The sequence below is a fragment of the Fukomys damarensis genome, unplaced genomic scaffold (genome assembly GCF_012274545.1).
Source record: "Fukomys damarensis isolate Sample0158 unplaced genomic scaffold, DMR_v1.0_HiC HiC_scaffold_27, whole genome shotgun sequence".
Taxonomy (NCBI): domain Eukaryota; kingdom Metazoa; phylum Chordata; class Mammalia; order Rodentia; family Bathyergidae; genus Fukomys; species Fukomys damarensis.
In genome coordinates, this window is record NW_022900939.1 from 973,902 (window position 1) to 993,878 (window position 19,977).

Here is a 19,977-nt window from a genome sequence, read left to right on the forward strand (position 1 = left end):
CCAGAATGGGGCATAGGCAGGCCGGGGCGTAGCGGACGGTGCCCGCGCGCATGGCCAGGAACACAGGGCAAGGCCCACGCGCAGGGCAGCTAGGGGGCTCCTCAGAGGCAGCCATGCCAGGCAGCGGGGTCCCTCCGAGCCTCACTCTGTAACCTCAGCTATCTGTCTCCACAGGAGCCGGCTGCAGGGCGGTGCCCCCACGACCTATCTCCTCCTCCCGTAGGCAGCCGTAATTATTAACTCCAGCCCAGCTCTCCCAGACGCTTGGGGGCAGGAGCAGCCTCTGGGGCTCAGGTCCTCCCCTGCTACCCTCCACCACCCAAGGGTTGGGTGGCCCAGATAAGGTGGTGCACGGTCCTGCATGCTCCGTCAGGGCTGGAGCCTGGGTACGTCAAGACCCCGTGCCTCAGTTTCCCCACAGGGCCTGCCAGGCCAGCTGCCCTGCCTAATGTGCCCCAAGTGTCCCTCTGCCTGCAGCCTCGGGCCTCTCTGGACCTGCCCTGACCCTCTCCTTCCCCTAGTCCCACACAGGTCAGGAGCAGGGCCCCTTGTCCCTGCCCCACCTGGGGACGGTACCAATGGACTCCATTGGTCCGGGTTCTGATCCCTTCCTGCCCTCCCAGGCTGTGTGACTTCAGGGGAGTCTCGTGACCTCTCTGGGGCGAGGTCAGCGTGCCTGTGAGCACTGTCAGGCGGCTGCCTTATTGCTGTGTGAGCAGGATGTGCCAGCCTTCCCTTCCGCTCCCTCCTCCCCTCTTCCTATCCTGGGGGGAACCACCCGGCCTGATGCAAACCAGATGCGGCCTCCCTGCTGTGTCGAGGGTTCCTGGCCACCCCACGCCTTCTTCCTGTTTTGCTGCTCTTGAAGTCCCCACCTCCCTGGCCTGGCCTGGCCTGCCCTCACCTGGAAAAGATTAACTGGGACAGGATGGCCAGAGGTGTCGTCCCTCCCCACTGAGCCCAGCCAGCCCTGTGTGGGGAAACTGAGTCAGGGTGCTGGGACCTGCAGGGAAGCCTATTGCTGTCTGGAGCCCAATCCACTGGGACAGGCTGGGGAGCTTCAGGGGCCCTGACCTGGCCTGTGGCTTCCTAGAGAGCCCCAGCCTGTCCTGCCGCCCTGAGGACAGGGAGGCTGGGAGGGGCCCCAGGGGCCGGGGTGAGGAGACTTGTGGCCAGGTCCCCTGGGGCCTCTGTCTGCAGTCATTCCTGTGATCACGGGGGAGGCTCGGAGGACACGGGAGGACACGGGGCCACCTGGGCCTACACACCTGGCCTGAGGGGGGGCTCGGTTTCCGTAGCAACACCACCCAGGGCTCTGCCCCTGCCCTCCCTCCCTCCCGGACCAGCAGTGCCAGTGGACCTCCAGGCGGAACTCTGGTCCTCCGCAGCTGGCCCCTCCGCGCGGGGTCTGAGGGAGGGAAGCCGCTGCAGGGGGAGGAGCGACTGAGCCTGACTGCCGCTGAGTCAGGGCAAGCCAGGGTGCAGCTCGCATATGTGCTGGGGTCCTGCTGGGCCCCACAGGCCCAGGGCTCTGTCTCCATCCACTGCCCAGAGTAGGTCCTTTCTCTGGCTGTGAGGACAAGAACTTCTAGACTCAACTATACTGATGTTAATTCGAGCCTCAGTTTACCGAATTTTAAATTGGGAGGATCATTTGAGGATTAGCTTTTTTGTTGTTGTTCTGGGAATTGAACCCTGGGTCTTTTGCACTAAACTATATCCCTAGCACTCTCTTATTTTTGAGACGGGGTCTTGCTAACTCGCCACCCTCCTGCTTCAGCCTCTGGAGCAGCTGGATTCCAGGCCTGTGCCCCTGTGCCTAGCTCCAAAACAGCTTTCTCCTCCCTCCATGGCTGCACCTCCCAGGGTGGGCCTTTTTAGATAAATCCGGGTGAAGAATGAAGGAGAGCTCTGACTTTATTCTGTGAGGCAGTTAAACATCTTCAGCGAGGGGGAGAAGCAGCGTCCCCTTCCTCTGCCTCCCGGTAGAGAGGAGAAGGACCGGAGGCTGATGAGCCCAGCCCAAGAGTGAGAACTTCTCCCTCAAATTCTCCAGCCTCTCCAGCCCCTCCCACTCCAGGCTCCGGGAAAGAGTGAGAGACAGCCAGGAAAGAGTGAGAGACAGCCGGGGAGGAACTCAGCCAAGGGCAAAGGGTCAACACCTTTAATTTAGGAAGAAATTACAAAGGAGTGAGAACAGGGCAGGAGCCCAAGGAGAGAGAAATTCAATCAAGTACTTAGTGAGACCGGGCACAGGGAGGCTGAGACAGGAGAATTATGGCAAATTCAAGGCCTGGTTGGGCTACATAGTGAATGCAGGGGCAGCCTGAGACCCTGAGTCAAAAAAGCAAAACTCCTTGCTGGGCGTGGTAACACACTCTTGTGATTCCAGCACTTGGGAGGCTGAGGCAGGAAGATAGCTGTGAGTTCCAGGCCAGCCTGGGTGACATAGCAAGACCTTGTCTCAAAAAAACAAATTAGGGCTGGGGATTGAGCTCAGTGGTTCTGCCACCAGCCTCTCAGCAAGGTCCAGAGTTCAATCCCTGGTACCAAAGACAAACAAACAAACAAAAACCCAAATATTCAGTGAGCAGGAGGGATGGTCTCTGCTCTCACAGGGTGCACCATTAGGGGTTGGAAAGAAAAGCTCCGTGTGACAGGCTCGGTCCAGGAAGGCCTGGCCTGGACATTTCTGAGGAGTCGGAGTGGGCAGGGTGCCCACAGGGCAGAGCTCACAGGGCTCAGCCAGCAGAACGCAACCAGGTTTCCGCGCAGACACCTTGTGGAGCCTGGAGAATTTCCACGCCCGAGATGGTGGGCTGGGGCTGACACTTCCTGCCACAGGAAAAGGTTTCCTTAGCCTGGCACAGGAGCTGGGGCACCCCTAAAACACCAGCTGTGCTAGAGCCTGAGACAGGGGCCCAGTCTAGGAGTTTGACGCCTCCCAGGCAACACAGGAAGACCCCCATCTAGGAAGGAAGGAGGGAGGGAGGCGGGAGGGGAAGAAAGAAAGGAAAAGAAAAAACACCCCAGAAGGAGGGGCTACGAGTCTGCAGCCAGATGGCTGGTGGTGACCTCGGGAGTGTCCGGAGAAGCCACTGCCCCGCAGACCCGAGAATCCGGAGGTGAGGCTGGAGAGCACCAGGGAGCGGACTCGGGCTTACCAGGTTCTGGAAAGTTCCCCTTTATCCAGGGCTGGGGATTGAAGTCCGGGCCTTTGTCCTGAGCAACATCCTCAACCCATTTTTTATTTTGAGACGGGGTGTGAGTTGCCTAGGCTAGACTTGAACTTGGAATCCTCTTGTCTCAGCTTCGAGGGCTGGGATTACAGGCCTGGCCCATGAAGTCTAAGACGTACTAGACCCTGGCAGGCCAGAAATATTTGCTAGCCACGAGAAAATGGCATTTGTACTAAAAAGGGTGCTGAAAAAGACGTCGGAGGCATTGAAGTGGGAGACTGAAGAAAGCTACCAGTAGAACACAGGGCAAGAGAAAGGCCTTGTCACTCGACTAGCACCTAGACCAGAAGAGCTGGGCCAAGTGGAATTTCTATTTTTCAGTTTCGGGTTTGGTTTTTGAGACCGGTGATGCAGTTCAGGCTGGCCCTGAACTCACTGTGTAGTCTAGGCTGGCTTCAAACGTATGTCAATCCTCCTGCCTCAGCCTCCTGCGTGCTCACCTACACATCATATCTTAGCTCTTTTTCATCCCCGTTTGTCCCCCCATCTCTTGATCCTGTTCCCTCTTGAGAAAGATCCATCTCCCTACTTCCTATTCTCTTATTTTGCTCTTCGTTTATACTTTGGGTTTGCGATCTGAGGGAAACCAGGTGATACTGAAGCTGTGCGTCTGGTTTATCTCACTGAAGAACGTCGCGGTCTCCAGGTGCCTCCACTCCTACAAGTGATGCAGGTTTGTCCTTCGTGGCAGAGCGGTGCTCCACGGCCACGGTGTGTAAATGCTACGTTTTCCTGTCCACTCATCTGTGGGTGGACACGCAGGCCGCTCTGTGGACTCAGCTCTTAGGGGCTGTGCTGCCATAAAGGCAGGTGAGCATGGTCCCCATAGCGTGATGATACCCAGGTGGGGAAGCGGGGCCAGATGGACTCTGGTTCTCACTTTGTAAGAGTCTCCTCACTGGTTTCCAGGGCTTGTGCCACTCTGCCGGGAGAATCCGCAGAGGCCACAGCCCTCTTCTCTCTGCAGCGCAACCTCCCTTGCGGGTCCCTCGGGGAGTCGGCCAGCCCAGGCAGGACCAAGGTGATTTCTGAAATCCTCACCCACCAGATGGTGAACATGCTGTGACCCGGCAGCTCACTGGTGTGAGGACATTCACGGGTCCCTCAGCCAGTGAGGCCGCAGCCAGGCCGAGGTACTCGGCGGGCACAGGTCTGCGGAGAGCCCCTTCCTTCCTGACTCAGAGCCTGGGCTTTCCAGGAGGTGCAACCAGCACAGCCCCCGCTCCTTGGCACAGTCGGTGGAATGAAGGTGCTGGACACCTAGGTTTCAGGAAACAGTCTCCTAAACACTGCTGCCCTTTGAGGGAAAGGTGCACACCATCCTCCCAGCCCTCAGGAGGCTGAGGATGGCCGTGAGTTCGAGGCCAGCCGGGGCTCCTTGGGGAGCACAGGGTCCGCCTGAACCGCATGGCGCCACCCTGTCTCAATAACCAGATGGCTCGGGCGAAGGACATTCGCCCAGAGGCCAGATGACAGACCCTTTAGGGACTGTGGAGTCTCTAAAGCTGTGGGGAGTGTGCCCTGCTGGGTGTGGTTCCCCGGGGCCCGTGGCTGCGCCCGTCCTGCCTGCCCCTCTGGGACTGGCACCGACTGTGACAGCCCCAAACTGCCAGCTCTGTGCTCAGGCTAGAGATGAGGGGCCCCCCAGGGCAGGTGGCACCCAGAGTCCACCCTGCCCTAAGGGCCTGTGAGTGTTCCCACCTTTTCCCACCCTGCCCTGTGGGGAAGCAGGATCTTCACAGATACAAGGAAGGGTCACAAAATGGAGCCACTCCCTGAATTCTTATTATTTTGGTGTTTTGGAGACAAGGTCTCACTAATAGTTCAATTTGGCCTTGAACTCACTATGCAGCCCAGGCTGGCCTCAAACAGTGATCCTCCTGCCTCAGCCTCCCAAGTGCTAGGATTACAGGTGTGCACCACCAAGCCGGCTACTGTGTCTGAGACAAAGACAGGAGCCGGGGATTTAGCTCCGTGGTGCCACTGTCTCTGTGAGTCCCCGCTAACAGTACCACAGTGCCATTCCTTTGACCCCGGGCCTGTGGACACACGTGGACCTCAGCAGCATCCTCCCAGGGCTGGCAGGAAGTGACTGCATCTGCGTCAGGGCTCGGAATGTCTTCCTTCTGGTACTGACTGCCACCGGGCTGGTAGGGACTGCCAGGCGGGCACAGCCTCCCATCTTCCCCCGCTGTCTTCACTTCCTGTGCTGCGGTCAGCGGGGCCAAACCCCTCTCAGCCCTGGCTGTCTGTGACTCCTCTGTTTGTGGGGCTCCTGGGGGCTCCGTCCCAGTTTCCTGAGTTGTGCGCTGCTGTCTCAGGCGCAAGTTTGGTGGCTTTTCCAGCGTGAAACCAGGGAATAGTGTTGAGCCACTCAATGCCTGACCCCCTGCTCTCCTCCACCCCTTTGTGGAACCTGTGTCATTTTTAGTACTCAGCCTCCTAAGTCGATCTCCTAATTGCCTAATCTCTTCTTTATTGTGTTTTTTTATTTTTTGGCTATTTCCTCAACTTTGTCTTCCATCTTTCGGAGAGTCTCATTTCTGTTGTATCTTTTAAAAACTATAATTTCAAGAGTGTTTTTGAGATGGCCTCACTTTGGAATTCAACCTGGCCTTGGCTCACTAGGTAGCCAAGGCTGGCCTCACATGTGGAGAACCCTGCCTCGGCCTCCCGAGAGCTGGGATTACAGGCCTGCGCCACCACAGCGCGTGGATGCTTACTTCCCCAAACCCACGCTCATGTGGTTGTTTTGTTTTTTATTTTGGTACCGGGGATCAGATGCCAGGCAGGCGGCGGAGCCACTGAGCTGGGTCCCCGGCCCCTCACACTCTTATTTCCTGAGTGCAGTGCGTTCTTTTCTTCTTCTGGGGACGTTAACCAAGGGTCCTCCTCCTCCTCTCCTTCCTCCTCCACTTCCTCCTCCCTTTCCTGCAGGCTCTGTTTCCTGCCAGTTGCTCCCCTCTGCCAGCTGGCTTCCTTCTCTCACAGGGAACGCAGGGCAGCAAACATGGCAGAGAGGCTTCACGCCCGGCCACGGGGCACCCTGGCTGGGTGGTGCTGGCAGGTGGAGGTGCCCACCTGTGATCCCCGTACTCGAGCTGGAGCCCCGCTTGGGTAGCTTAGTGGTTCTGCAAAACCCTGTCTCAAAATTTAAAAAATAAAGAAAGGAGTGAGGATGCAGCTGGGCGCAAAGGTCCTGGGTGTAGTCCTCACCTCCACACGCACACTGAACATGTCAGGGCATTCTTCAGATCGCCTGCCACCTCCCACCCAAGTCACAGGAGGGGTTCCCGGGGCAGAGGACAGCACCGAGAAGTAGGCGTGAACTAAAGGGGTCACAAACAACACTCCAGTACAGTCGACCTGCAAGCCTCAACATAAAGAAAAAAAGATGACAGAAATGAGAGGACGCCCAACAACATGCCTCCCAAACCCCCAACTCCGGCAAGGATGTAACGCAGTGGCGCCACCGCCTGCCTCGCAAACGCCAAGGACCTAAATTCGATCCCTGGTACCATCAAAACAAAACAAAACAATAAAACTCCCAACTCCCGCAAAGCTGATGCAGGCAGCATCCAAGGGGAGGAAAACAAAAGCCTCCACCTGAAACACTTGAAATGACAGCACAGGAAGTACCAAAGGAGATCGATAAGGCACCTGGCAAGGCCACAGGAGGTCTAGGCCGACAAACAATGGGCTAAACAAAATAAGCAGCTAGGCTACAGAGGACACTAATAAAAAGCCAGTGGGGAGAAGCAAAAGGACGCCCAACCAGCACAGAAAAGAATTAGTCCTCAGGAGGCTCCAGAGAGACAGGCAACCGAATGTGATCAAAAGCATGGACAACAGAAGTGGCCAATTCAAGGGAGGGCCAGGTGTCAGAACGAGGAGACAGGCCTGTATTCAGGGACCCATTCGCAAGGAAAACGGATTCCGCAGCTACTAGAGGACCCAAAGAAGACTAACCTAAGGGAATTCGTGAAAACCGCAAGACAGCACAGAAGGCATAAAAAAGCCAGCTAACTGAAATAACAGCAGAAAACTTTCCAAAAAAGAATTCAACACACATAAGTGAGGCATATAGGACCCCAAGAGCCACAATCAGGAAAAGAACCTCTCAATAACACAGCATAATCAAAATCCCAGAAGTTCAACACCAGAACAGAATCTTAAAAGTGGCTAGAGAAAAGCAACAAATCACATACAAAAGTGACCCTGTTAGAATCATGGCAGACTTCTCAACACAAACCTTAAAGGCTGGGAAAGCTTGGGATGAAAGGTTTCAAGACCTAAAAGAAAACTCTAACCCAGGCCGATGTACCCTGTAAAACTGTCTTTCAAAATCAATGGAAGCCGAGTATGGTGGTGCAGGCCTGTAATCCCAGCACAAATAAATCACCTAGCTGGGCGTAGTGGTGCACACCTGTAATCCCAGCACTCGGGAGGCTGAGGCAGGAGGATCACTGTGAGTTTGAGACCAGCCTGGGCTACATAGTCCCAGGTCAGTCTCAAGTATATAAGCGTAGTGGTACACCTGTAATCCCAGCACGCGGGAGGCTGAGGCAGGAGGATCACTGTGAGTTTGAGACCAGCCTGGGCTACATAGTCCCAGGTCAGTCTCAAGTATATAGTGAGACCCTGTCTCAAAAAACCAAAACAAACAAACAAAAATAGATCAGCTAGACAAGCAAACCAACAAAGAAATATCAGAGTTGAAGGAAACCTTCAAACAAATGAACTGAATAGATACCTACAGCGTGTTCCACCCAGCAACAGCAGGATACACACACTCTTCTCACCAGCATGAGGAACTTTATCCAAAATGGACCACATACTACCTGATAAAGCAAACTTGTAGGAGGACTGAAATTATACTATGTGTGTTATCAAATAATAGTGCAAAAAAAGTAGAAAGCAGCAAGAGAGAGGAATCATGCAAATGAGTGGAAACTCAATGACACACTTGAAAATAAGCAATAGGTTATGGAAGAAATCAAGGAAGAAGCCAAGTGTGGTGGTAAATGCCAGTGATCCCAGCACTCTGGAGGCTGAGGCAGGAGGATCGCTGTGAATTCAAGGCCAGTTTGAACTACATAACCAGAGCCTGTCTCAGAAAACAAAACAAAACTTTTAGCTAATCTAACCCCTTCCTCCAAAAAAAAAAAAAAAAAAAAAAAAAAGAGAGAGAGAGAAAAGATCCAAATCAATGAAGTCAGAAATACAAAATGCAGGGCCAAGGATTTAGCTCAGTGGTTCCATTGCCTGCCTTGCAGGTGCAAGGACCCAAGTACCAAAAAAAAATAAAGAAAGAAATGCAAAATAGCCAGTAGCACACAACTATAATCCCAGCACTTGGGAAGCTGAAGCAGGAGGATCATCCTGCATTCAAGGCCAGCATGATTGCCACCCAAATCCAGATTATTGTCATAGCTACTATTCTGTCATTGCTGAGAAAAAATACTCAATGCCCAAAATTAAAGGGGGAAGCTATATTTAGCTCACAGTTTGTAGAGGTTTCAGTCCATAATCAACTGGCTTCAGGGCCGGGTGGCATCAGAGGACAGGTCACAGCAAGCAGAAGAGAGATCTCCACACGCCCCCCAGCCCTGTACTCCTAGAAATCTCACTGAGGTAGAAGGACTTTGAATTTTTGTTGATTTAGGTCCTTCCCTCTGGCTCTCACATTCTTTGCTAACAAATCCAGAGTGGCTGCTTGGTCCAGTCAGCACAGCATCATGAGCATCATGGACCCTCCTTGGGGGAGAGCAAGGTGATCAAGGCCTCTACGCACCAAGTCGTGCGGCAGGGCTGCAGAGATCACACGATGCTGAGCGGAACAGCGGGGCGACTGCTGGCCTTGTCAGCTGAACGCACATCGTCTCTGATGGGCCTGGGGGGCAGGCGTGGGGCCAGCAGGCGGTGTTCACCTGCTCAAGCAGAGAGGCCACACTGGGCAGCGCAGCCGCCATCGGAGTGCCCTCTGCGCTCAGTCTGTGGTCATCCACTGACCTCCCAAGACCTGTCCGTCTTCCACACAGGCCAGAAGGGGGCATTAATCGGCCATGAGCTGGGGACCACCACCCCGTGTCCTCAAGCGCTCCATGGTGGCTCTGAGCTCTGCAGTCCACCCAGGAATGCGATAGGCACTGCTGCTGGTTTACTCTTTTACCAGGCAACAGCAACTCCAATGGCCTTTCGCACCACGGGTTAGGGGACAGTGTGAGGGTTCTGCCAAGGACTGAGTATATCCATCCAAATTACGCCTTCGGGAACAGTGGCACGGCTACGGATGGATTCAAGGACCTCTGGGCCGCTGTGAGTCACCTGACCTGCATCGACCCTACTCTCCCTGGAGGGCCAGTGACAGTCGGATTCCCTGGATCAGTGTTCGTTCAGAACCAGTGTCCAGTTGTCCCTGAAATGTCTGGTCATTTCCCTTCCCCCAGTGGACAGTCTCTAGGGCACAAGGCTCAGGGCCCTCTGGGGAAGGAGGGGAGAAAGGCTAACTCTCTGGGGCATCAGAGTCCCTCCCCAGGGGGACCCGGTCTCCCCTTCCCTCGATGGGTCCTGGTCTGCAAACTGGCTCCAATCTGGAAACTGACTGAGAGATGTGACTCTGTTACCACGATTTGAAGTAGGTTTCTGCTCATTTGCCTATAAGTGTTTTCGATCATATCAATCTAGTAAATACCTTGTAGCCTTCCTGTCTGTTTCACTTTGGGGAACACATGGCTGATCAGCCAACGCCATAGGTCTACTCGTGTCTGACCACTCTGGCCCGTGTTCTGCTCCTGCTGTCCAGCACGGGGAGGCGTGCACCCTGCCTTCGGCAATCACGCGCTGCCCCTCGGCCCTGCCACTCCGGATCCAATCAAGCCCAGTGCCTTTCAGTTTCCCAGCTGAGTAGCCATGGGCCCCACGGTAAGGTCTGGCACGGAGAAGAGCAATTGCCGGGCTCTTCGGGGACGCTAGTGCCCCTTCAGGAGTCTTCTCCAGTGTTGGTGAAGGGCACATTTTCTGATCATCGCAGTGCGGAGGATTAGGTGTCGCATGACAGACCCACTCCAGCATCGCCATCCCCCGAGCCTCTAAGCCCCTTCTCAACAGGAAACCAGAGACTATCGGGCACCTCGGCCTCATTCACCGTGGCCAGCTTTTGAACCACACTTCTGCCGCCCAGCCACAGAAATATTTAACACCTTTCTTTACTCTGAGCGCTGCAACATGACATTCAGAATCGCTGCTTAATGGGCCCACGTTGATAACTGTGCCCGAGCCAGGTGTATATCTGGGCCACGGTTCTCCCACACCCTAAGGCCCATTCCCACCCTTGTTCACCAGCCTCTCGTAAGAGTTAGAAAACTGGAGAAGTTCTGGGGGAGCCGTGGACTTCTTGTGGGTCACGCTGTGTGCCTCACCCTTGGGCGCCTTCTGCCGGAGCCTGGTTATGGACCTAGAGGCAGAAGTGGGTGGTGAGGTGGTCCTGAGGAGCGTTAGCACGCTTGGTCAGCACAGGATTAGGGTCCTCGGGGCACAGCCCTACGGGAGGGTGACACCACCGGGTGGGGATGGGTGCCTCTGCCGCCTCTTACACGGCACGGGGGGAAGTCTCTTCTTCTGGCAAAAGAATCTCCTCAGCACTAGAAACAACATCCTCAGCCTCCCAGGACCCTCCCAAAGGTCTCCATCCCAGCCTTTTTCTGATCTGCACCCTCAGATCCCCTTTGAGGCTGGCATTCAGCTTACGCTGTAGTTCAGCCAATCGAATTACTAGGGCCTGTGTTTGGGTTTCTGCGATCTTGGCCCTGAACCTAAAAGATTTTCCTTCAGGACACACTGAAAAGCTTTTACATTTCTTGGTGCCCCTGAAGCTGGGAATTTGAATCTTTGAGCTCCTTATTTTCCTTTCTAATTTGACCTCACAGTCAGAAGACCCTAGATTTCCTGTGGACGTTTTGAGCTCATTGGCTCCGTCCTTTACTAGTTTGTCCAGAGATGTTAAATCCAACCAGCCACATCATTACATTTCCCACTCTGCCAAAAATATTCACAACTTTCATAGATGGAGCTGCTAAATTCCTGACACTAACAGTGGTGAATTAGGGAGATCAAATGTACTACTTTAAATGGTTCACGCCAAGGACATCAGTGTGCCCCACAGCACCGGAAAGAGAGGCCGCAGCGAATTTAGGATTCATCAGATTGGAGTGCGACCCCAGGAACCCTAAAGCCGTTACAGACTTTCATCTTTACAGTCTTTTCTCCAGATCCACTGCTGGTACCAAAACCTGTATCTGTTGGTGTTCACTAGAGACACAGAAGCAACACACGGTGTATAAATATATAAATAAGAACTGCCAAGGCTGGATCAGTGGCCACTCACAGAGCCAGATGTGAAGAGAGCAGAGGTCCGTCCACACAGGGGAGGCCAAGGCCTGGAGCCACTGCAGTGAACTGTGAGAGTCCCAACAGGAGGCCGATGGGAGTGCAGCGGAGGCGGGATTCTGCCCAGGAAGCCTGGAGAAGCGAAGGCGGCAGGAGCTCCTCTGAGGACACAGAGGCAGAGCTGTCTTTTGTTTCCTCTTTACAGAATCCGGGCAACAAGCGGCCCTGGCGGCCTCCACACCCGGGTGAGAGTGAGGATCCAAAGTAGTTTCGCTTCTTTTACTCAAATGGACCCAATCAGAGTCACAATTATTGTTAACTACTTTGAGAACTTACGTTCCTGGAAATTAAAGAACCCAGAAAAAATAGATTCCTAGATACATATGAATTTCCAAAACTGAACCAAGAAGATTTAAAAATCCTGAATAGCTGGGTGTGGTGGTGCACACCTGTGATCCCAGCACTCAGGAGGCTGAGGCAGGAGGATGGCTAGGAGTTCGAGGCCAGCCTGGGCTACATAGTGAGTTCCAGGTCAGTCTCAACTACACAGTGAGACCCTGTCTCAAAACAACAACAACAACAAAAACATCATACATCCTGACCAAGGAGTTTTATCCCAGAGATGAAAGGATGGTTTGACACATGCAAATCAACAAAGGTGACACATCACCTAGACAGAAGCAAGGACAAAAATCACATAACCATCTCAACTGGATGCAGAAAACCCTTTGACAAAACCCAGCACCTTTCATAGTACTGAGCGAAGAAAAGAGGGATGGGGGGACCTTAGCTCAGTCTGATAAAAGCCATTTATCACAAACCTGCAGCCAGTATCACGTTAAATGGGAAAGGAACAGGACAAGGGTGTCTCCATCACTACTCCTGTTCCACATAGTACTTGAAATATGAGCAAGGACAAGTAGGCAAGAAGAAGAAATAAAAAGGTAAGTACAGGACAGGAAGTCAAATTGACATTTGCAGATGGCACGATCCTCTCCAGAAAAGACCCAAAAACCCCACCAAGTGTCAGAATTAATAATCAAATTCAGTAATGCAGCAGAGTACAAAATCTACACACAAAAACCAATTGTATTATCTTTTTTTTTTTTTTTTTTTTTTTTTTTTTTTTTTTTTTTTTTTTTTTGTACTGGGCATCAAACTCTGGACCTTCTGCTTGCGAGGCAGGCAGTGGAACCACTGAACTAAATTGCTAAATCCCGGGCCCAAAAACCAATTGTATTCCTGTATGCCAGTAGTGAACTAACTAAGAAAAAAAATTAGAAAAAAAATAGCACTAAGAGCTGGGCATGGCGGGGCACACCGGTAATCACAGCACTCAGGAGGCTGAGAAAGGAGGACTGTCATTATTCAAGGCCACCCTGAGTTATCTATTGAGATCCTGTCTTAAACAAATAAACAAATGCAAACAAAAAAACACAGTAGAATCAAGAAAAAAATACAGTGATACCTTGGTTCACGAACACTTTTATTTGTAAACAATTTGGTTCACAAACAGAAACATTTGGCAAAAAAAAAAAATTTTTGTTTGTTTTTTTTTTTGTTTTTTTTTGAGACAGGGTCTCACTATATAGTTGAGACTGCCTTGGAACTCACTCCGTAGCCCAGGCTTGTCCAGAACTCGCAGCAGAGAGAGAGAGAGAGAGGAAGAGAGAACTGAAATTAGAAAAATTAGGAATTAATTTACTTCCAATCTTACAAATAAAAAAGATCATAAACTGGGAATGGTGGTGCATACCTGTAATCCCAGCTACTTGGTAAACTGAGACAGGAGGGCTGCAAGTTCAAGGCCAGATGAAAAAACAGCAAGGCTCATCTGAAAATAAATCTTTAAAAATGGAGGGCCAGGGATTCAGCTCAGTGGTGTCGCCGTCTGCCTCCCAAGTGCAAGGTCCTGAGTTTAATCCCCGGTACCAAAAACAAACAAACAAACAAACAAACCATGGTGGTGTAGTTTAATGGTTGAGTACCCCTAGTTCAGTCGCTAGTACCACAAAAACATCATAAGAACGAGTTAGATAATAATCTAGATGACTAGATGAAATGGGAAAATCTCTAGACACATGCACTCTTCCAAAACTGACTCAGAATAGTAACTCCGAACACACAGGCACACACAGGAGGCTGAATCAGTTATTATCAAAACTTCCAATAAAGAATAGACTAGCAGCCAGGCGTGGTAATGCACGCTTGTAATCCCAGCACTAGGGAGGCTGAGGCAGGCAGGAGGATCGCTATGAGTTGGAGACCAGCCTGGACTACAAAGTGAGTTCCAGGTCAGTCTCAACTACACAGGGTGACCCTGTCTCAAAAAAAAAAAAAAAAAAAAAAAAAAAAAAAAAAAAAAAGAATAGACTAACACCAGACTGCTCCATGGGTGAATTCCCTCAAACATTTTTAAAAGAATGAATGCTAACTGTTCTCTTCCAAAAAATGGAGAATATGTACTTTATAGAATTGTATGGCATCACCCAGAAACCAATTCAAAGACAGCACACAGAAAGAAAGTGGCAGACCATGAATACAGATGCAAATACCCTCAACAAACAGCAGTGAGTCCAAGAGCAGTGCAGTAAAAGGTTATCAACCATGGGATTTATCTGGGAATGCAAGTTGCTCATTTCAACCCATCAAAATCCATCGATGTAATTACGCCATATTGTTAAAATGAAAACAACCACAGGGCCAGGGATTTAGGTCAGTGGTTCTGCTGCCTGCCTTGCAAGCGCAAGGATCAGAGTTCGATCCCCGGTACCAAAAAAAAAAAAGAAAGAAACAACCACATAACCATCTGATGGAAAATATGATTTTACGAAACTAACACCGTCTCGTGATAAAAGAACCACTCAAAAAACTGAGTGTGGAAAGAAACCTCAACACATGGGGTTGCCCGGGATGTAGCTCAGTGGTGCCTCGGAAGGCCAAGAAACCTCCATGCCCTCAAAGGGCATCTGTTAAAACCCTCAGATAACACCACCTAGTGGTGAGAGATTAAAATGTTTCCTTCTAGGGCTCGGGATTTGGCTCAGTGGTTCTGCCCCCTGCCTTGCAAGTGCAAGGACCAGAGTTCAATGCCCGGTACCCCCCAAATTTTGTTCTCAGATTAGGAACTAGATAAGAATGGCTGGCACTGACGCTTCTGCATTTCACTGGAAGTTTAAGCAAGGCCAATCATGCAAGAAAAAAAAGAGAAAAGCATCCAGATTGGCGGAAGAAGTAAAACCATATTCACAGATGGGATTACCTTGTGTACAGAAAACCTAACATGTGCATGCAAAAGCTGGTAAAGAATTCAGTAGTTTCAGAGTACAAGGTAAACTTACAAAACTCAGTTGTATTTCTATACACTAGACAATCTGAAAATGAAATTAAGAAAACAAGGCCAGGTGTGGTGACACGCCTATAATCCCAGCATGGGGAGGCTGAGGCAGGAGGATCGCTGTGAGTTCCAGACCAGCCTGGGCTACATAGTGAGTTCTAGGTCAGTCTCAACTACATAGTGAGACCCTGTCTCAAAAACCAAAACCAAACAAAAAAACATAAAAACTATGTTTATGTTATGACTTGTATCTAGATATTCTGCAAAGCTTCATGTGGGGGCTTTTCAGAAGTGGCTGGGTCTAGGGTATGCCATGCTGGGACTAAGTTTGTGATGCTGAAATTAAGGGTGTGTGATTATTAAGTTAGTCCACGGACTGGTCTGGCATAGTTCTGGGTGGGGATAGTGGGAAGGCCGGCCCGGTGTGGGTAGCACCACCAAAGTTTGGATAGCATGGATGGATACAGAGTCAGAAAGAAAGCAGGCCTGCTGTTGTTGCTCTGCTACTTCCTGCCTGCCCTGCCATGGACTGTTCCTCCTCTGCGATGCCCCTCTGCCCCACCACCCTGCCTTGGAGCCAGCCAACTAGGGACTGAAACCTATACTAACTGTGAGCTTCAATACACCGTACCTCCTTTAACTTTGGGTCTTGCATTCTGTCTCAGCAACAAGTAACTAAGGTTATTTACAATAACAAAAAAGAAAAATACTTCAGAATATTTTAAAGAAGTACATGGCTTAGACACTAAAAACTACAAAGTGCTGTTGAATGAAATTAAAGAATATCTAAAGAAATTAACAGACACCTCCTGTGAAGACCTAACACTGTAAAGATGGCAAAAGCATCTGCAGATTCCATGTAATCCCTCTCAAAATTCCAGCTTTTTTTCCCCCCAGAAATGAGTGAGGTGAAGCTAAAATTCATGTGGAACTTCAAAGGACTCTGAATAACCAAAATAATCTTGAGAAAGGAGAACAAAGCTGGAGACCTCAGACTTCTGAATTTCCAAATTTCTCTATAGTTTCATAGTAAAAACAGCAAATGCTGAGGCCAGATCTGAGCCCAGGATGTGGAAGGGCATCCAGGAGCAGAGCCGCGTGTCCCTCACCGATGGTTTCCACGATGGTGCTGAGCCCATCCAACGAGGAAAGAATAATCCCTTCAACCAATCCACGGACAACTGCAGGTTAGACCTTCTGTCAACGTGGGCCACAGTCCCAAGGTGACAACCCGCAGTCCTCTCTTCCTCCTTGCCTGCCACCCAAGTGAGCAGCCTGAGCTGGGACAGCTGGAGAGTGAGCCCCGGCTCCCCACTGACGGCACTGAGCATGGGGTGGTGGGGTGGGTGGGTCAGCACCTTACCTTGTACCCCAGAGGGGCAGAGTCCACGGGGGACAGGGCCAGTCCTAGTCCACACCATCACTGCTGCAGGATGTGGCTCAACCAAGCTGGACCCAGGGTGCCCCCGCCTCTCCTCCTCCCCTGATCCCTACTGTCCTTCTGTGGTGTCACCAGCCCTTGAGGGAGCAGGCCTGCCCAAAGCTGGGCAGAGGTGGAGTCATCCTCTCCAGGCCTGGGCTCGGATCCCGCCGTGCTGCTCCCCCGCCCCCCACCTCTCTCCCTCTCTCGGTGTTTGTTGACCCTGGTGTTCCTGTGATGGGCCTGGGAGAGGCGGCCGGTGGTTGGCAGCTGGCCCGGCACAGGCCCTTCCTGGCTGTGCTGGTCCCCCTGCCCAGAGGCCAGCCCTCTGTGATGCTCCTGTTGCCATGGTGACCCTCCACGTCTGGGCCTGCCCCACATGGCTCGCCAGCGCCCTGGGGCTTGAGAGATGGGCTGCGCGGTGGTCCAGGTCTTCTTCCTGCGCTTAGCCCCAGCAGAGCCCCTCCCTGACTGGTAAGGCCCACCCGGGGAGTCACCCCCACCGCAGAAGCCTCGTGGGGAGGGGAAGGGCTCGGGAGATGGGGGTTCAGCCCAAAGTCAATGAGAGCTGTGTGGTTGGCCAAGGGAGGCCTGGAGTGTCCTTTGTATCCCGAAGTGCTCCTCGGTAACGCCTGTCACTTGCCATAGGCTGTTCCCTGCCAGTGCCCTTTTGTTCATTCTTCCCAGCTCAGAAGCCCTGCTCGTGATTCAAGACCCAACTGAAATGCTCCTTCTCTATAGAAGTCTCCCTGAACTCCGCACTTGGCCTGACTCAGGGGAGCCTTGACTGGGGTGGGGCCCTTCTTCCAGGCTTGGCTAAGGCCAGTTGGTACTTACGGTGGCTTTCCTGTGTGCCTGGGCTGTGCTTGGCCGGCTGGGGACCCATGGAGAGAACAGTTCGTATCTGTGCAGCACACAGGCGTCCTTGGAGACATCCCAGGGGGGCATCTGAGGGTAGGGAGACCGGAGCAGACAGGACTGTGTCTCCCAGTGCAGCTGGCCTGGGCCAGAGGGATGGGGGAGCTGGAGCACCCGTGCCAGCGTCCACACCATGGCCCAGGCTTCCCTGACGAGAGCACAGGTCACAGGCGCCCCCCAGTGGCCTCTCCGGGAGGCAGGAAGTGAAGCCCCAGGCCAGAGAGGGCACTGCTGTTCCAGCACTAGTCTACTTTAAAGCACCTGTTAGCGCCAGGGCAGAGCACCCTCCCGAGTGGAGGAGGCTTAAGGCGGGAAGTGCCTTGCACGGAGCCACCCCACACCTAGAAAGACACCGGGTCCCCCAGGTGCCCGAGTGGCAGGCAGAGGCGCTGGGCTTACAGAAGCTGCCCAGGAAAACCTGGCTCCGGGCACCTGGCCACAGGTGTGGGAGGGGACGGAGGTGCCCCTGTGTCCTCACCCTTGATGCCCCGGCAGGTGTTACTGCCCCACTTCATGGATGGGGAAACTGAGGCTCACCACTCCTCTCCGGGAAGCCTGTCCCAACCCGGGTGAGACACCTAGCAACAGCTGAGGGAAAAGCTCCCCATGGTGTTTTCCAAGGGGGGAGCTAAGGGGCCAACTGTCTGCCCAAGGCCCTCTGGAGCTCAGCAGCTACACAGGGTCGGGGAGGGGACAGGAGGGCAGGCAGGACAGTGGGTTTGTTTACACGAAGGCTCGGGTCCTCTTCTAAGTTAAGGTGTGAGGAAGTGTGGCTCCCAGGCCCAGAATCAGACTACAGAGAGACCTGGCAGCAGTGAGCCAGTCAACAGCCTGGCAGGGACCGGGCACTGCAGGCTGAGTGTTGGAATGCTTATGGTTCTCCCCAGGGGCCACCCAAGGGCTCCCAAGCATCCATTGAGGGTCCTGGTGCCCAGTCACAGCCAGCATGAAACATGACATCACCAGCAGCCAATCGGAGCACTTCCCAGCGCAGGTGGATCCCATCATGGAGGGAGATGAAATTCCAGAACAGCATCCTTTTCAGACAGGATGCAGGATCCCCACCAGTCCACCACAGGGCCAGGACAAGGAGTTGGGACTTCTGCCCAGAGCTCAGGCTTCCTTTCCCAGCCCACATGGCTGTCGCAGTCCCCAGACCTGGCAGAGGCCCTCTCCTGGGTTGCCCCAGGTGTCCCTAACTCCCCATAAGACAGCAGGGCCCAGGACCTCTGGATTTTAGGACCAAACTAGAGGGGGTGTTGCCCCAGATTCCAGCCTTGGGAGGAATTAGAGGGGCCTGGCCGTGCTGGGCTACACCTCAGAGCAGATTACAGGAGCAGACAAGGCTCCTTTGTGGCACCCTGGCTTAGCAGTCACGTGACCATGCGGCTCTCACCCGTGTGGGCAGAACCAGCCTCCACGGGTGGGCAGGGGCACTGGCCACAGGGTCTCCGAGTGCCCACCAGGCCAGGGGCCAGGCCTTGGCAGGACCTCCCGGCCAACAGCAGCCCCCGTGAGTACAGGCACCAGGGTAGACCGGGCTTCAAGGGCCTGCAGGGTGGGCAGCCAGCTGTCCCGTGTATGTGTGAGGGGCACGTACAGGCAGCCATGGCAGAGCGCGTCCCTGAGTGTCTGCAGGGCCTGAGACAGGAAGGAGCTTGGTGTCACCAAGCAGTGACACCACCAGTTTGTGGCTGCTTCAGAGCAAGTGGGGTTGCCAATCACTGCTTCAACACTCTCACTGAGCACCTGCTATGGGGCGGGAAACAGGAGGATCTGGACCACCTAAGCTCAAGAGGGGCCAGGGAGGTGTGGAAGACCAAGCGAGTGGGGCGCCCTGCTGGTGGCAATGGACACTATTTCCAGAGGACGGTTGGGGACGCTCTGTCCAAGGAAATGACCCAGAGAGAACAGGTCACGTGGCATCTCAGGAAGAGGATCTCCAGGCACCGCAGGCTTCGGGGCTCACTTGCTTGGGTGCCCAGGCTCACTGGAGACTATCTCAGCCCTGTTCCCCCAGCATCCAGGCAACAGAACTGAGGCCCTGGGCTGGGACAGGTTCTGGCAAGGGTCACACGCGAGTCCCACACAGGAACTGACCAAGGCTCCCCGCACCTTTGTGCCTGCCCACCAGGACCCAAGCCACCCGGTGCGGCCCGGCAGAGCCATGACCATCACTTACACCAACCAGGTGGCCAACGCCCGCCTGGGCTCCTTCTGCCGCCTGCTGATCTGCTGGTGGGGCAGCATCTACAAGCTGCTCTACGGAGAGTTCCTCGTCTTCCTGCTGTGCTACTACGTCATCCGCTACATCTACAGGTGGGGCTCAGACTGAGGGCTGGGGGCTCCCGTGCACCCTGTGGTTTCCACCCTCGCCTGAGCTGGTCCGGATCCCACACGTTCTCGGGCCCAGAGGTTTATATAGATAACGTTTACCTAAACGATAAAGTGTAGGTCAGATGTAACGGAACACAGCACTTCGGGATCCTCTCCTACCCTTTTCTTTTTAATTAGGGGGTTGTGTTTAGAGCAGCTTAGAAGATAGAGTTCTCACCTCCACGCTGCTGGCACCCGCAGTCCCGGGGGCGGGCGGGGTGACACAGCGTCCGGCCCGGCCTCCCGCGCCTCACTGGTAAACTCACAGAGTTGCAGCACCTTTCTCTGTGGAGTACTTC

The 19,977-nt window shown here is 53.3% G+C and overlaps 2 protein-coding genes across 13 annotated transcripts in view; one reads left to right on the forward strand and one right to left on the reverse strand.

Annotated features, from left to right (window-relative positions):
* The window catches only part of Rab3il1 (RAB3A interacting protein like 1), a 29,317-nt gene extending 10,510 nt beyond the window's left edge, over positions 1-18,807 (reverse strand). For 4 of the 12 annotated variants that reach the window (XM_033756767.1, XM_033756775.1, XM_033756774.1 and 1 more), the window contains exon 1: positions 11,626-11,759. Coding sequence is in view for 8 of the 12 variants with exons in the window: in XM_033756763.1 (XP_033612654.1) it covers positions 11,626-11,788; positions 17,222-17,319 (261 nt within the window). In the remaining 4 variants the exon portion in view is untranslated. Of the gene's footprint in view, positions 1-11,625; positions 11,789-16,327; positions 17,185-17,221; positions 17,987-18,029 lie in introns of those variants that run through there. The other 8 variants (XM_033756763.1, XM_010633047.3, XM_033756764.1 and 5 more) reach the window with 8 other exon arrangements.
* Positions 18,808-19,255: 448 nt separating this feature from the next.
* Best1 (bestrophin 1) overlaps positions 19,256-19,977 on the forward strand; it is an 18,809-nt gene continuing 18,087 nt past the window's right edge. Inside the window, 1 exon segment of the mRNA XM_033756580.1 lies at positions 19,256-19,621. Coding sequence (XP_033612471.1) covers positions 19,470-19,621 — 152 coding nt within the window. The 5' untranslated portion in view covers positions 19,256-19,469.